The sequence below is a fragment of the Protobothrops mucrosquamatus genome, unplaced genomic scaffold (assembly GCF_001527695.2).
Source record: "Protobothrops mucrosquamatus isolate PMUCROS unplaced genomic scaffold, P.Mucros_1.0 scaffold_284, whole genome shotgun sequence".
In the NCBI taxonomy this organism is placed as follows: domain Eukaryota; kingdom Metazoa; phylum Chordata; class Lepidosauria; order Squamata; family Viperidae; genus Protobothrops; species Protobothrops mucrosquamatus.
The window spans coordinates 529,086-546,741 of NW_015386360.1; the positions used below are offsets into that span (position 1 = coordinate 529,086).

General features: G+C 41.4%; 1 protein-coding gene across 1 annotated transcript in view; it reads right to left on the bottom strand.

The window, feature by feature from the left end:
• Nucleotides 1–17,150, bottom strand: part of LOC107302729 (lipase member M-like) — a 48,447-nt gene extending 31,297 nt beyond the window's left edge. Inside the window, exons 1-4 of the mRNA XM_015831873.1 lie at nt 17,055–17,150; nt 14,988–15,105; nt 13,084–13,282; nt 10,439–10,548 (exon numbers count right to left, since the gene is read on the bottom strand). Coding sequence (XP_015687359.1) covers nt 10,439–10,548; nt 13,084–13,282; nt 14,988–15,105; nt 17,055–17,150 — 523 coding nt within the window. The remainder of the gene's footprint in view (nt 1–10,438; nt 10,549–13,083; nt 13,283–14,987; nt 15,106–17,054) is intronic.
• Nucleotides 17,151–17,656: the final 506 nt, after the last annotated feature.

Here is a 17,656-nt window from a genome sequence, read left to right on the forward strand (position 1 = left end):
TCCATTTAAGCTTCTTTTCCCACACTCACAAACGCCGCTTTCTTAGAGCAGGGAAATAATTTCAAAGATGTTTTTTACAACAAAAAAGAAAGGAGAACCAAGAGAGAGGGGGGGAAAGTCTCACCCGGCTCAGCCACAGTGGTTCCTGTACTTAGATGTTCTTCTGACTTCTGGTTACAGCGGCAAACTGATCGGCCATTTTACTGGCCAATCTTTCCACCGTCGGCCCAAAGGAGCAATCTCGGGCTGTGGAAGAAGCTGCCACTCTCCCACGGTCGACAAGGGCCTCCTCAATGGTAGCTGCCCCTCCAGGGTGGCTTTTTGACTCGATTAAGGGTCTACCTGCAGCAGAGAATCAGCCGGCGAAGAGACCAGTCTCTTCGCCTGGTTGCAAACGCCGTGATCTGGAACCGGAAGTCGGCACTTGTCCTTTTTTAACTTAAGTCCCACCTCACGGAATCTTTGAAGCACTGCCCTGAGTCGTTCTGCTCAGACTGCAGTTGACTGTCCTGCAATTAGGACGTCATCAAAATAGGGGCAGATGCTAGGTATATTTTTTAGTGTCCTTTCCATAATGCTTTTAAACAAGCCAGGGGCTACACTTACCCCAAACTGCAGGCGGCATACTCGGAATGCCTCTCTGTGAGTGACGATGGTCTGTGCTTCTGCTGTAGCATCATCTACTGGCAGCTGTTGGTATGCTTGTGCAAGGTCTAGCTTTGCAAACAGACGGCCTCCTTGGAGCAAGGCTAAAATGTGGCTTACCACTGGAACTGGGTAAGCATGCTGCTGAAGTGCCTTGTTAATTGTGCACTTGTAGTCTGCACAGATGCGGAAATCCCCATTCGGCTTTACTGGGGTCACTATGGGAGTCTCCCACAGGCTACTGTCCACAGTTTGGAGCACTCCCCGTTGCACTAGTTTGTCCAGCTCTGCATCAATTTTTGGTTTTAAAGAGACAGGCACTCATCGCGGTTTAATTCTAATTGGGGTGACTGTCAGGTCCAGATTTAGGGAAATGGGTGCCCCTCTGTATTGTCCTAGGTCAGAACTGAACACATCAGCATACTCTTGGCATACTGCCAAGGTAATCTGCTTGTGTGTGATGGATGCCCGTTACATGGATGCCCAGGGCTTTGAACCAGTCCAATCTGATGAGGCTGGTGTGCTGACCATTGATGACTACCACACTGAGGGGACCCTCAAAGTCTTTGAATTTGACCATTACAGTGGCTTCACCCCTAACAGCCATATGGCAATTTTGAAAATCAGTCAGGATGAGACTTGATGGTTTGATTTGACCTCGCCTCTTGCCTTGTCTACAAATATACTCAAAGGTCCTGTATGAAATGATAGATAGAGCTAACCCAGTGTCTAGCTCCATTGAACATGGGACCCCTTGAAGCTTAACTTGAAGTCTCAACTTCTCTTTGAGGGGGCATTGGGCTCCCATCTGCTGAATACTCCTCCTCCCTGAACAGTATCCAACCCTGTTCTGTCCCGGGGTCCATCTACCTTTCTGCGGTACATCTGCAGGGTTAGCTTCTTTCTGGCAATCTCTACAGACCCTGGCGATGTGGCCTTGCTTTCCACAGCTTGGCACATGGCTGCACTCAGTTCTTTTATGTTGTCCTCCACAGCTAACACAGTTTAGAGAGAGGATTGTGTGTTCTACTGTGCGATGCCGTCTCATAGGCTCTTTCTGCAGCCAGTCGATCTCATCGACTTCTTCTGGTTCACTCAGTCTCTCAGTGGTCTCCTGATGTATTGCTGCAGGGCTGAAATGTTTTTTCTGAGGCCAGAGAGCCTTCACTGCTCCACCAGCAGCCTCATCTGCCATGACTTCCTTCAGAGTGTCTTGGAAGGTCAGATTCTCCTTTGCAAATAGGTGCTGTTGCAACTCTCTGTTCAACAGTCCACACATGAGTCTGTCTCTTAGACGATCTTCCAAGTCAGGGAACTCACAGTTTTGTGAAGCCTGACACAGCGCTGCCATGAACTCAGCTACTGATTCTCCTGACTTTTGCTCCTGTTGTTCGAACGCATGACGCCAAGCGATGACAGACAGCTTTGGCTCGAAGTGCTCCTTGAGCCTCCTCTTTAAGTCTGCATAGGTTACTGATTCGATGCTGGCTGGTGCTACAAGATTCTCAGTGATGTCGAATGTAGCTTGTCCACATGCACAGAGTAGAGTAGCTGCTTTCAAGCCATCTTCTCTAACCTGGTTGGCCCACAAGTAGTTGTCCACCCTGGAGATGTAAGAACTCCACTGTTCTGGATGGGAGACATCGAATTCGTTCAGCCTGCCCAGCTTGGCCATGGTAGAATTTTAGTGAGGTCTTGGATGCTGCCTCTCTTCTGCAATAGAAGATGAACTGCCTAGATCCTAGGGATGGATCCTGCAGGATGCTGTGCCTCCAGTTTGGCTTACTGGCAGGCAGGGTGGGGACATGGTCCCACCAGGGCTCTGGTGCCTGGGCTAACACCCTGTGACTTCAACTCTAATAGGCATAATTCACTCCTCCAGCAAGATCCCACCTTCATCGCCACTGTTGCATAGAGGGTTTCGGAGGCATTGAATAGACCGGTTTAATACAACCTAATTTTATTCAAGAGGAAGAGAACTGGCTTAACTGGCAGAAAGATGGCTATTTATACTTGCCACCTCTAGACAGCGACCAATCAAATCAAATGGTGTTTTCATGCTCAAACTTCAACTTAACTTTCCCTCCAAAATGGTTGGAGACACGTTTAAACCAAAACACATCAACTCTTAATATCAATACATAACAGGTTTAGCTTTGTTAAAAATGAATTGGAAATCCAACTCATTTCCATGACATATTATTGCTAAAATTTATAAAATGTTATTGAATTTAAATATGGAAAATGAACAAGTAAAGCACTGTATGATTCAGTGGGCAAAGAACATTGGGTATAATGTAATGCTTGAACAATGGAAGCATATGTGGAATAAAGGATTAAAATGTACATTAAACTATAACTTAAAAGAAAATTTTTACAAGATGATGTATCATTGGTATTTAACACCAGATAAGTTATTAAGAATGTATGAAGGCATTTCAAATGAATGTTGAAAATGTAAATGTAAAAAAGGGACTTTTTATCATTTATGGTGGACATGTGATAAAGCAAAAAAAAATATTGGAGTAGGATTCATATGTTAATACAGAAAATTCTTAAAATGAATATAGAAAGAAAACCAGAGACTTTTCTCTTGGGGCTAATAGTCAAAGATCTGGAAAAAAAATTGGAAATGTGATGTTATATATGTTGACAGCAGCAAGATTACTCTACACTCAGAAATGGAAGACTACATCGATTCCCACAATGGAGGAATGGCTGCAATAACTGATGGAACTCACAGAGATGGCTAAATTGACTGTTTTGATTAAAGAAAAAAATACTGGTCAACAGGGCCGAGTCTGAAGTTTCCTGCCGTTCACACGCACCGTCCCAACGGTCGCACGTGGCTCCATCCCATGCATCTGGAAGGGCCTCATCCTTTCGCCACATATCCAAGGCACATTCCAGCGTGTCACAACAATCACATGTCACAGGCGCCTCCCGCAATTCGAAAGCATCTTCTTGTCATAGCCGAGCATCTCGAATTTCACAAGCAGAGCAAGCAATCATTGATGCCAAAGCTGCCGAAGCAGTCTTTCGTGTGATTCAGGAGGAGCGGCAGAAAAAGAAGGAGCTGGCGGCTATAGATCTCGAAGAGGCCGAAATAGAAGCCAAACTAGAAGCTGAGGCAGTCAAAATGAAGAACGAGCAAGAAATTGAGGCAGTCAAAATGAAGAACGAGCGAGAAATTGAAGCAGCTCAATTGGAAGCTAAACGAAAAGCTATAGCAGCTAAAATGAAGGCCAAAAGAAAAGACGCTCAAGAAGAGCTTGAATTTGTTCAAAGCCAACGAGATATGGCAGACAAAATGGCTAGAGCGGAAGGCTTTCAGAAAACACTCCACAACACCAATTTCTGGCCAATAGGGAACAATCCGAAAATGAAGATCGGTGTAGCCGCGTGCAAGACTACGTGGACAACCAAAGCGCGTTTCGACATGAACAGGTGAGACCACAGCCAGCCACAAGCCCCCCGAGACTGAGTAGACGAACAGAAGAATCTCAGCAGCCAGATGTGCCAGTCAGCCATGGGGTTGATGTCGTGACAACTAGGCCATGAGATCTTCCTATCGTTGTTGCCCCATTGAACCCGCCGAACCATACCTTTGATGGCAACTGGATGGGTCCACCAGCAACAGCAACGGCTACACAGCGGGGAGCGGAACAAGATCTTTCCACCGTTGTTGCCCCACGGAACCCGCCGAACCACACCATTGATGGCAATCGGATGGTTCCACCTGCGGCGCCAACAGTCCCACAGCAGAACCAGCCGTCGCTCGGGAACAAGATTGAAAGAGCTCGAGCCACACTAGAGTCCCTGTTACGGCAACAGGAGGCAGCCTACCAAGGAGCCAGCTACGCTCCACCAGAAAGACGAGAGACCCTCCAACAAGTAAGTATGCAGGAATTTGGATTCCCTCAGCTCAACGCCAGAGCAGAGGAGTTCAGACCAAGTCAACAAGGTCCCTCGCATGTGACATGGCAAACCACCCTCAGCCAACAATATGCTGAAGGAGGTTACCAGCTACCCATGGCGCATGCCCCCGCTCCCAGAAGGGATGCACCACCTCCACCAAGCTACAGCCCACATACGGAACCGATGCATTCCCCAATGTATGTTGGAAGAAGGTTGGACTTGGCAGCCAGAGGAGTACGAAGATTCTCCGACAAACCAGGAAAAGACTACTTATTGTGGAAGCACATCTTCAAGCGCGCCATCAACCAGGAAAGGGCTGGGCCAGATGAAGAACTTGTCCAGCTGACAGCCTGGCTAGGGCCAAAATCCGTAATCATAGTGAACAACATCTTCGCATCCCATCTGGGTGATCCTGACATCGGTCTTGCAAAGACTTGGGATGCACTTGACAAGGACTACGGTGAACCTACAGTGACGGAGTCCGCGCTCCTGGACCACGTTTTCAGTTTCCCCAACATAAGACTCAACGAACGTGAGCAGCTGAAGACTTTCTCGTCGCTCATTACTCAATTACAGACAGCACAACAGGATCCCACCTTGCTGGGATTAGCTTGCCTTGACTTGTTCAGGACACAAAATCCTATCATCCAAAAACTACCATGGTTGATAGGTGAACAATAGATCGAGTTTTCTCGGGCTTACAGGAAAAGCAACCAAAACAAAATCCCCCCCTTTACGCTTCTTGCTGATTTTATCAGTGACCAGGCTGACCTCTACAACGAACCCCTATACCTCTCCATCAGAGAAGCACACTCTCCAACGACCAAGCGAAGCAGTCAAAACTCTGATGTTGTCAAGCGCCCCGTCCAAGCTACGAAGGACAGAACCACCCTCTCAGTGTACAAAACAGACATCACACCTCGCCCAAAGAAGTTTCCAGACGAACGAACACCTAAAAGCGTTCATTCGAACCCTCGTCCAACTAAAAAAGGCTTGACTTGTCCAATTCACAAGTCCTCACACTCTCTAAACGATTGCAGAGAATTTAGGAAAAAATCACTAGATGACCGAAAGACCCTACTCATAGAGAATAGGATATGTTTCAAATGCTGTGACTCCATGGAACACATGGCCAAAGATTGCACAGCTAGAGTGAAATGCCACCTGTGTGACAGTAATAAGCACACAGCAGCCTTACATCTAGAAACTGAAAAACCCTCTGAAGAGACACAAGTGACTTCGATGACGGAAACTCAAACTGACTCCGAAGAGCAGCCAAAACAGTACGGGACGTACTACACAGATATATGTGACGACTCACCATGCCCTCCTTCATGCTCACCCATCTGTCTTGCAAAAGTCTACCCCGCCAGGCAACCTGAAAAGGCAGTAAAGATGTACGCCATACTAGACCCACACTGCAAAGTTACTATAGCAAAGCCCACCTTTTTCGATCTTTTTGACCTCCCGAGTGAACCGAAGCATTTTGCAATAAATACGTGCACAGTTCAAATGCGCACGGCGGGGAGGAAAATCACTGGTCTATGCATAGAAGCGATAGATGGAAGCTCACATTTCCGGTTACCATCAGTGTTGGAATGGGAGACCTTACCAGATATCCGCAGTGAAATCTCAACACCAGAGGCGGCAAGAAAAATACCTCACTTAGCACACATAGCTGATTTAATCCCTCCTCTAGATCCTGAAGCTAAAATCCTACTCATGGTGGGAAGAGACGCCCCAGAGTCCATTGGCTCTGATGAGAGAATCAAAGGTCCACCAGGAACCCCAGTAGCCATTAAGACGGAACTCGGATGGGCCATAGGAGGGACAGTTTGTGTTGATCAAATGCAAGCCCCAACCCAGGTGAGCATATCAAATACCTCCATTCCCAGTAATGGAATAGCACCTCACCTAAAACCACACCTAGAACACTGCACACTTGTGACAACCAAACCTGCTTTGGAAGCAACAGTGTTCCAGACAAGCAAAAATCACAACTTAGCCTTGTCCATAGAGGACAAACAAGACAAACAACGTCTGCAAGACCGGGAGTCATGGAGTATACTTCCAAGATGCCCCAAGAGTATGCAAGTGCAGTGCACGTATGTTTCCAGCTCACCCGCCACAGTGCAAAAGAAAGAATTGTATGCTTCCTTAGATGTGTCAATGAAGGCAAATGCAGCCTTAAGATGCGTCACAGTCTACAGCGGGGAGAGCCACACTTACGTCATTTTATTTGCAACCATAAGATACATCAGAGTCTACAGCGGGGAGAGCTGCAGTCTTGGTGTCTTCTTTGGAAAAGCGAGACTAACAATATATGAAGGCCACACCGTACCAAAGTTAGAACTATGTGGTACCACTTTGGCTGTAAAGCTCACCAAATTGACAGCGAAGACGTGCCTTGAACTACAGTCTACCACCTTCTACGCAGACAGCAAGGAGATGTCAAGCTACATCTACAAACAAAGCAGACATTTCTATGTCTATGTAGGTAACAGAATGAAAAGAGTTGAAACATCTTTGAGCCCTGAACAATGGCAACATGTGCCAACAGGTAACAACTTTGTGAACCAAGTGAAGTGGCCCAACCTTGCCACACAGTTAACAGATCTGACCTGGCTAGAAAGTCCTGAGTTCTTGGTCTGTTCAAACAGACAAATGCCACAGAGACCAAAATGCTATGTACTTCCAACTCCAGATCAATGTGCCAACCTCCAACTTCAGGCACCCAGTAAACGTCAACCAATCTGCTTCAAACCCCTGACTAAGCGGAAGCACCTGAGATTAGGCATAGTTTTGATCATCTTGATCACTTGTCTTAGCATCCCAAGAATGAACCTTATAGGAGTCTGCAAGGACTTACAGACTATTGAAGACATTTGCCATGACCCAGTGATTGACAAATGCCTGACGGCCAAAAATTGCCTTTCCCATACATCTCACGTGGGCGAAGCGTGCATAGGTGAAGTGTGGGAGCACATGATTGGTGCACCTCGCGAAACCATGGACTCTATGTCGTTAAAGACACCCACACCCACACATGAAGTCCTCACTACCCTGATGACAACAGTAGCAGCCATCTTCAATACTCCATCGGTGGTTCCAGATACCTCGGTTCCTGAGTATTCTGAGTCTTCTGCAGCTGGTGTTGTTCTCGATCCTTCAGTTCCAGCTGTTGTTCCTGATCCTTCAGTTCCAGCTGTTGTTCCTGATTCTTCAGATCCAGCTGTTCCTGAATTTGCAGATGTTCCTGATCCTGATTCTTCAGCCCCAGCTGTTCCTGTGTTTCCAGATCCAGCTGTTCCTGTGTTTCCAGATCCAGCTGTTCCTGTTTTTCCAGGTTCTTCAGTTCCTGAGTATCCTGTGAATCCAGTTCCCTTTGTTCCTGAGAAGCTTTGGGTTCCAGTTTTTCTGTTCCAGATTTGGTTCCAGTTTCCTTTACAGGAAGAAGACCTTGTCTCACTTAGAGACAAGAACGTATACCAGAACCATCGGCCCATGGGACTTGTACACTGGGCCCACCCAGTTGATGAACTACTTCACCAAGCTGAGGTCCAGGTCGTGAAGCCACAAGAGTCAGGTCGTGACTCAAAGACACTTGTACCAGGCTGATCACCGAGTTGGCGCCATTGCTGATGAAGACTGAACCAGAAGATCAAACCTCAAATTATGTATTGTGTTATGCATTGTTTGATGTAACACTTGCTTCCTCTTTTTTATAGTTATGCATGTTTGATACTGTATTTACCTATTTAGTCACAAGATAGTGAACAATGAGTAGTGCATGCCTTAATGCTATGGTTTTGCTATTTCAGTTAGTTAGTAGTGGAAATTTAAATTTCCAAGCGGGGAGTGTTCTGGACCCTGGCAGTTATTGGGTTAAAGACTGGGTTTGTTAATAGGTCAATGGGAGGAGTTTCTAAAGGTCATTGGGATACTTCCTGGACACTAGCCACATGGGATTGCCTTTGTTCATTCAGCCCATGACTTCCAGCTACACGGTTGGAGATCTCATGGGCACGCCAACATGTGACATTTAAGAAGGAGAAGAGGGGAAATTTAATGTCAATTTATCTGTGGGACAATCAAATTGCAGAAACCTATTTTGGATGCACCTCTACAAACTGTAAGTCATTGTTGGGATTCCCAGAATAAAGCAATATTTTCTGTTTGTTCCTCTGAGTTATCTATCTGTTCCAGATTGGAAAGGCAAAATCTCCTGTCTAGGACAGAATACTTTTACTGTTATATGGAAACCGCTTCTGGATTTTGTGCTTGAGGTGGAAAAAAAAATGAAATTTTGATTTTGGGCCTTACTGATTAGATAGATTTGTTCTTATTGAAATGGCTAGCTTATACTATTTTGTAAAAGTAAAAAGTTGAGGTTTGATGTTGATATTCTATTTTACTGCACCAAAGGAAGTTGGAAGTCAATGCTTTTTTTTCTTTTTTCCTCTCCCCTTCCCCTTCCCTATTCTTCCTATTATTTACTTTTGTATTTTCTTTGTATTGTATACTATAAACTAATAAAATTTTATTTTTAAAAAAGGGAGATTGTAATATGTTTCACATCTAGATAACCAACCTATAGTATCTTCTTCTTCCTTGCCCCTCCCAACCTCATGCCAATTTAAATTCAACATCAGTCTGGGCACTCTTTGCATCTGATGAAATGAGTTTCAGCTGACAAAGCTCATGCCTTTTAATCTCTCAGTTTGAAAAGGTGATACCAAACTTCTTCTGAATATCTAAAGTCATTCTTCCTTCTTTCCATCTCGTTGTTATTATTCCCCCCCCCCCTTCACACATGTAAATATAAGAACAGGGTGAATAGTTGGAACATCATTCATTTTCAAACTACTGAAACAACACAGAGTGAACACCCTTTTGCATGACAAGTAAGATGTCACCTTAATAATCCATCTTAAAGCCAGACTGCATTTATAAGGGAAGAATATGATTGCTCTGCCAGTAAATTTAAAAGAAGAGTTCATGTTACTCAAGGAAATGCTAACATTCATTTTGAGACCCAGTCTGATGTAGGGTTAAGGTGCTGGAATAGGTGTAGAAAGAATCTAGTCTTCCCTTAGCCACAGATGTCAGCTAGAGACCTTGGGCAAGTCACTCCATTTCAAACTTGAAAACCCCATGTCACATCATGCATAGATAGCTACACTCTAAGAACTAAGCAAGAATAATTAAAAAAACACAGCTTAGAAGAAATGTAAACTGAATTTGTAGGGGCACAATTCTAAAGACTAACAAATGAAGAAAAAAACTTTAGAGAAAAACTGATGGTAGGGTGGAATGAGGTATGACATTCACTCACAGAATTCTACATTATGACTTCAAAGGACCAACTTTGAAGTTTCTCTAAGAAGATTACACTGCCCCCTTCCAACTGGTAGAAGCTGCAATGTTTCCCTTCACTTCATCAGAAGTAGCTACTACATAGAAGCAATGCTTGCACAAAAGGCATTTCTGTCAAACAAGAGCAGTAAATCTAAGTGGCTTCTGATTTTGTAACTTGGGTAATTCACTTGAGCAAAGTACTCAGCTGAGTTGAGACACATGCAAATTATGTAACTAGGGCAATCTGATTGCAAATCTATAGATCTTAACTCCACCCTGTGTGAAATAACACTTTTAAAGTGTTAAAAAACACCCTCAAAATAGGTCCTTAACAATCTAGTTTCTGAAACCTCCAAAACAAGATCAATAGAAATCTGTGTATAGGATAATAGGGACAAAAGCAAAACAGCATTGTCTTCTGCTTAATCTTCAAGCTTGCTTAAAAATAGAAAAGACTGTATTTTTAATACTCTTTATCAAATTGTGGAAAGAATACATATGTCCATTTTTAACTTACCTATTGTTCCTCCCTGGGCATGGCCAAAGTAATATAAACTACTTTGCTTTGTTTTCTGCAAAATGAATGCTATAGTTGCTGGGATATCATATATGGCCATTTCATGAAAACTGTTAACAAAGAGACATATGCACACAAATAAAAGTCAGTGATGATCCTGCTCACTTATCTTCTCTGGATCTTAGGACAGAACTGCAACTTCTCTCTACCTAAAGCCAGAGAGAGAGAGAAGGGCTAATAGAATAGGCACTCTGGAAAATGGAGATGTCAATTAAAGCCAAGCACTCAGTCAATTCTACACCCCATCAAAGGGTCTTGAAGCTAGGAGTCCTGCAACCAGATTGGAGAGGTCCTCAGAGCAGCCTAAAGTGTTCAGTTGAAGCTTGGCAGATCAGCTGATGAAATATGTTGGACTATATCCATAGCAAAAGATTGTGGCAGGAGAAGGAAACAAAATCATTAATACTGGAGAAGCTGAAGACAAATTTTAGCTGATTCATTCATGGGCTTGTATGAGACAAAGGCAATGTCATGGTGACACTTCATATAAAAAGTGCTTACAATGGGACATGATTGTGCCTCATTTGTGTGGCATGGGGAATAGTACCTGCAGTTTGATGAGGGACTAACACACATATCTGATCCTTTAAAGAACTGTTTTTTAAACATTACCTGCATTCTTTTCCTTCTTTTGTGTCTTCTTTGGTAAATCCAGAGTGCTAAGATACTCATTATTACCTCACTTATCCTAAATTCAGCTTCTTATATTTTTAAAATAACTTATTATTGCAAAGAAGGATCTTAGAAAACTGTACTGCTCCTTTTATTCAGTGAATACATGTGCAAACATTTTAAATAGTCATGAAAAATAATAGTTATTTACAAAAAGTCTCATATTCCTTTCTTTTATTGATTTTGGAATGGTGTTATCTTAATTCTAACTCAGGAAAAAGAGGGAAGTGAGAGTATGAAGCAGTAGGACATCAACAATCTAGGCAAGTTTTTAGTGGCATGATTTCTGATCCATCCTTTCAGTTGAAGTGGCTGTTATACCAGTTCAGTTCACGGTTAACTCTATTTCATTGATCTTGATTGTAAAAGAGAAAGTTGTTCTAAAAATATTATAGGTATTATTGTTGGAATACATTGTTGGAATGCAACAACTACAGCCAACCAATAGATGGCAGTATTTATAGGTTTGCATCTATGGCATATACTCTATGTCTTTTTGTTCTTAGAAAATTTTCCTATTTCCTGTTACAGTTAACAGTAAAGCACATGATAACTGTGCACCTTGTTTGTTCCATAGAGCTATATAAACAGAATTTCTAAAAATTATAAAAACTTGGATGAAGGATAAGCTAGGTTGATTTTCATCTAGTTCTGCTATTTGGTTTCTCAATGCAGTATCAGACCAGCAAGTAGAATGCTGGGGAGGATAGAGTTTCTCTGTCCCTTAGTGTCATCCCAAAATAAACCTAAAATTCAGAATTAATGTAGCTTGAAGGCTTTAATTTGGCATATTGTTGTTGAACAAGGACCAGCCTTGGATTTCATAGCTACCATGCCCCTATAAGTGAAGCAAATGTTCAATTTAGAATTTATTTCAGAATGCAGAGAGGAGGGTGGACTGCCTTTTGAGGGAGCCCACCCTAATCTGTGGCAAAATTATTGATTGTTGAAATTATGGAGATTTTAGGAGATCTTTTTTTTTCTTTTGAGATGGAGGAAGAAATGTGGCAAACAGGTTTTGATGTGGGAGGCTTGGCTGTAACATGATAAATCTTTACTGAAGCATTTCATCTGGCTGCCAATTAAGATAGATTACATTTATGAGATATAATGCCCTACACATAACATCCAGATATTGTTTTCTCCTACTTGATGTCAAAATGGGTAGACATAATATTGCTAATTGTGCCCAGAACTACAGAATACCATTTAGTTGCAGGCAGTGGTAGGATTCAGCCGGTTTGCACCTCTTTGGCAGAACCGGTAGCTAATTTTTTGTTACCCAGGCCCAGAATGGACTTCCAGAAGTGGCATCCACACAGAGAACCCATTGGTCATATATTTGAATCCCACCACTGGTTGCAGGCTAGATTTTTCTGTCATGGCAACCTACACTTTGGAATGTTCTGTCCTATGAAGTTCATTAGGCTCTTTTAGGCATCTGCCATAGACTTCATTCATGCTTAATGAACATTGGATGAGTGCTTTTGAATTTCTTTTACTTTTACTTTCCCATCTTCATTTTTAATGTCTTAAATTTCTAGATTATTTTATCTTATTGGGTTTATTATGCATTGCATATTTTCTAAACCACTATGTGGTGCTTTCCTACATGATGATATCATACATCCCCTTGAACATATACACACAACTTTTAATTCTTGATAATTTGCACTTAAAGTCTATATTTTATGCTAACAAAATCCAGTCCTGGAATATATACAATTTTCAAAACAAAATTAAGTTCTAATACTGAAAACTTTGTATTAGATGTGCCACAAAAATCTCACATTCATACCATGCTTTCAGTATATATTGTTCATGATTCCATAATTCAGTCAAATTTGTTCATAGATACGTAAGTATGTATCTTCTTAACATTTACTATCCTATGTATTCTCTCTTGAATTTACCTGAATTCCCAGAATTCTTGCTGATCAATTGAAAATTTCTGGTGTCTTCTAGACCATGTGGTCCCTCTGATATTTATTATCCAGACATCATATCCAGCATCTGATAGAAAAAATCCCAGACTATTGCTGGGAAGATTTGCAATCCAACATCTCCCTTCAAACAGCAAACCATGTACTAATAAAACAACTGGCTTAGGCCCTGGGAAATAAATCATGAGTGTATTACTAATTGTATGTTAGCTATGTTGTATACAGTTGTTGAAGGAAAAGTCTTCATCACAGTATATATCGTTCCTGTTCATCAAATTGTTGAGAACAGAGGAGGAGTAGAAATACAGGTAGTCCTCAACTTACAATCACAATTAAGCCCAAAATTTCTGTTGTTAAATGAGACATTTGTTAAATGAATTTTGCCCCATTTTATGACATCCTTGCCACAGTTGTTAAGTGAATCACTGCAGCTGATAAGTTAGTAACACAGATGTTAAATGAATCTGGCTTCCCCATTGACTTTTCCTTGTCAGAAGATTACAAAAAGTGATCACATGACCCTGGGACACTGCAACCGTCATAAGTATGAACCAGTTGGCAAGCATCTGAAGTTTGATCATATGATCATGCGGATGCTGCAAAGTTGTAACTATGAAAAATGGTTATAAGTCACTTTTTTCAGTGCTATTGTAACTTTGAATGGTCATTAAATGAACTGTCGTAAGTCGAGGACTACCTGTACAGAAGTAGGACCTAACATCCTACATTCTATCTCCACTCTGCTGCCATGATGTACACAAAAGGGTTAAAGTTTAAATAACCAAAGACTATTCTGCTAAATAAATAAACATAAAGCTATGTATATTTTTGCTAGCTATATTGAAAGGTGCGTATGGTGGCTCTAATCCAGATATAAGGAGTAACTGGGCATGTAGTAGGTGCTGTTGTGATTCCTCACCAGCCAGTGGATCCGGCAGCTGAGTCTGAGGAATCAGATGAGGAGGAGGGGCCTGGAGTGACATTAGAGTCAGAGGAAGACTCTGAGGAGCTCCAAGACTTACAGTCGGACAAGGAGCCTGGCCCCTCTATGTGCACTCAGGCTGAGACACAGCTGTGCTGGGAGCCTGAGTTGGACAGTGATGAAGCACAGTTGGGACAAATCCAGGATGCATGAAACCACCGGCAAGAGAAACAAGTAGGACAGAGGAATGCAATGGGGCGGCACCAAAGGCAAAGGAGAAGGCATTAGGAAGCCACGCTTTGGCTGAATTATAAAAGGGAAGGTGTGGGAGGTGCTGGTTACTGAAGGCAACCATTCGTGTTTAGGATCGAGTTTCTGTGAACTGTGTTTGTTTGCCTTGGACATTGACTCAGATTTGTGAGAATAAAAGGGGTTGGTTTTTCTTGCGGTTCCTGCCTGTTTCTTGGAAGACGGGTTTCTCCTTGTGAGCATAACAAGGACTCACATAGGCTGGGACAGAACAGGTGCAGACTAAATTGAAGATTACCTACAGTAATTTTCCAACCATCTATCAATACCTATCAAGCCTATCCAATACTTCTCAAAAATTGTAAAAACATTTTAGTATTGTGGATTTCTGAGTTTGGTTGTTTGACTGTAGATGTTTTATTACCCAACTAGGTAATACCATCAGTGGAAGTGAGTGCGGGGTTTGCTCCATATTTATATACAGTATTACTGGCAGTATTAGTGGAGGTGTGATTTTATCCTTGGTAATTTCTTAATTAGAATATTGGTTTCTGCTTGACTGTTTATCTGTTGTTAACTGCTGCTAATCTGGGTGTTGTTTATGTGGCAAGCAATATACTAAGTATTAGTTTTAATCACTTCTACTTCAATTATCATTTCACATTTATACATTCTCTCTGGAAATGCTACCTTATAGATATACCTGTCAGATGAAGAAAAAGTCTTCTAGAAAGAATTCTGTTTAACTTAAGATAAAAGCCATCATCAGTCAGGACTTCATACTCTTCGCTAGAATATCCCCAGTACTGGATAATTTGAGGCTGCAAATAAAATATTATAACTTTGGCCAAAATCAGTTATATAATCACTGTTGTTCATTGCATCAAAAACCCAGAAGATTTCTAGTTCCTACCATATATTAATAGAATAGAATAGAATAGAATAGAATAGAATAGAATAGAATAGAATAGGATAGAATAGAATAGAATAGACCTTAGAGGTCTTCTAGTCTACCCCCTGCTCAAGCAGGAGAACCTATACTATTTCAGACAAGTGACTGTCTAGTCTCTTCTTAAAAACCTCTAGTGATGGAGCACCCACAATTTCTGAAGGCAAGCTGTTCCACTGGTTAATTGTCCTCACTGTTAGGACGTTTCTCCTTAATTCCAGGTTGCTTCTCTCTTTGGTCAGTTTCCAACCATTGTTTCTTGTCCTGCCCTCTGGTGCTTTGGTGAATAATGTGACCCCCTCTTCTTGGTGGCAGCCCCTCAAATACTGGAATACTGCTATCAAGTCTCCCCTATTTCTTCTTCTTTTTAGACCAGCCAAACCCAAGTCCTGCAGCCATTCTTCATATGTTTTAATCTCCAGGCCTTTGATCATCTTAGGTGTTCTTCTCTGAATTTTTTCCAAACTCTCAACATCTTATTTGTGATATGGTGACCAAAATTGGCTGCAGTATTTTAGGTGTGGTCTTACTAGGGTTTTATAAAGTGGTACTAATACTTTGCGTGATCTTGATTCTATATCTCTGTTTATACAACCCAGGATTGTATTAGCTTTTTTGGCTGCTGCTACACACTGCTGGCTCATAGTCAAGTGATCGTCCACTAGGACTTCAAGGTCCCTCTCACAATTACTGTTTTTTTTCCCTGCCTAAATATAAAACTTTGCTTTTCTCCACATTAAAATTCATTTTGTTGTATAGGACCCATTGTTCAAGTTTGTCAAGATCTTTTTGGATCCTGAGCTTGTCTTTTGGAGTGTTGGCTATTCCTGCCAGTTTAGTGTCATCTGCAAATTTGATGAGTTCCCCTTCTATTCTCTCATCTAAGTCATTTATGAAGATATTAAAGAGTACTTGGCCTAAGATGGAGCCTTGTGGTACCCCACTGTGTACTTCTCTCAATATGGATGTAGTACTATTGAGGACCACTCTCTGAGTATGGTTTGTCAGCCAGCTACAGATTCATCTGGTGGTGATGTTGTCTATCTCTTCTTTTTCTAGCTTACTAAGCAGCAAGTTGGGGAACTCTGATGTATAGAATGCCAAAAATGGGACATCAAAGTATGAAACACTTAATATTTCACACATTTCCTAGGTATTCAATGCAATGCCAAAAGGAAAACTGACAAAGTATAAAATATTCCCACTAAAATGCCATTCTAGTCTTCCTTGTTGCAACAGGTAGGTCAATAGTGGTCTTTTTCTCTTGGGTTTTTTTTTTTTTAGTAAGTAAGTCCTAAACTTTATTTTGCATTTCTTCGTTCATTTTTACATACATCTTTTCAATGAAGAGTTAGCCTTCTCTGCTGCTGATCCCTTTTTGTGAACATCTTGCTCCGAGAGGTTAGGGAGTGCCCCCCAATCTCTTAGCTTTCCACAAAGAGATCAAAACTTGGTTCTGTGGCTTTGCAATTGTGCGGCTGGCTAGTCCCTTGAAAGCCCCATCCCGCCTGTAATAAACACTAAATGGCCATAGCCCCCCTTTTGATGTTTATCATTCTATAATTCTGAAATTTTTAACCCTAATTTCATTTTTAATTTCTAATGTTATTTTTAATATGTTGTTTTATTTCTCTATATTATATTGTACACTGCTTAGAGCAAATCTTTGAGAAAGATTTAGTTTAGAAATATGAAATATAAATAAATAAATAAATAAATAAACAAACAAACAAACTAATAAATAATAAATAAATAGTAAGCATGATTTTAGCGTTTGAATTCAATGCTCTGTTTTCAAAGGCATCCAGATAAGCAACTTACAATTGTCATGAATTCTTGAGGATTCAAATGCCTTACAGATCCTTCTGAATTTTCAGTCTGCAAGATTAAGCATGCCATTACCAGAAACAGCCACATCCTAGCTCTGTATAGATTAATAATAGAAAAAAACATTGAAACTCTTCAAAAATATTTTTTAGATTGATAACAGTAGTTGGTCCCCATTTGTTTGGGGACAATTGACAGTATGTTCAGCATTCTTCAGTCCTTTTTGCATGAGGAGGGAGAAAGTTACTATATTAGAGATGTGCATATGTTGTTTTCCAAACTATAATTATTGTTATTGTTGTAGTTTGCTTTTGAAGTAAATAATTTATTTCTATTACATACAATAACCTAACTGAACAAATTATATTGCATATTTACTGACATATATTTTTGTACACTGCTTTTTCATTTGTTCTCTCTTTTTATCCCCTTTTTATCCTCATATACATGGTTTGCTTTTATAGCCTAGAAAAAAAGAATGGAAGAGAAAACCTTCCTTCCTTCCTTCCTTGAGCTTCTTGAAATCCAGCATCTTGGTTAAAGTTAACTCCTGGTCTATCCTTCCCAGACATTTCACTCTTTTCCACCAGCCAGTC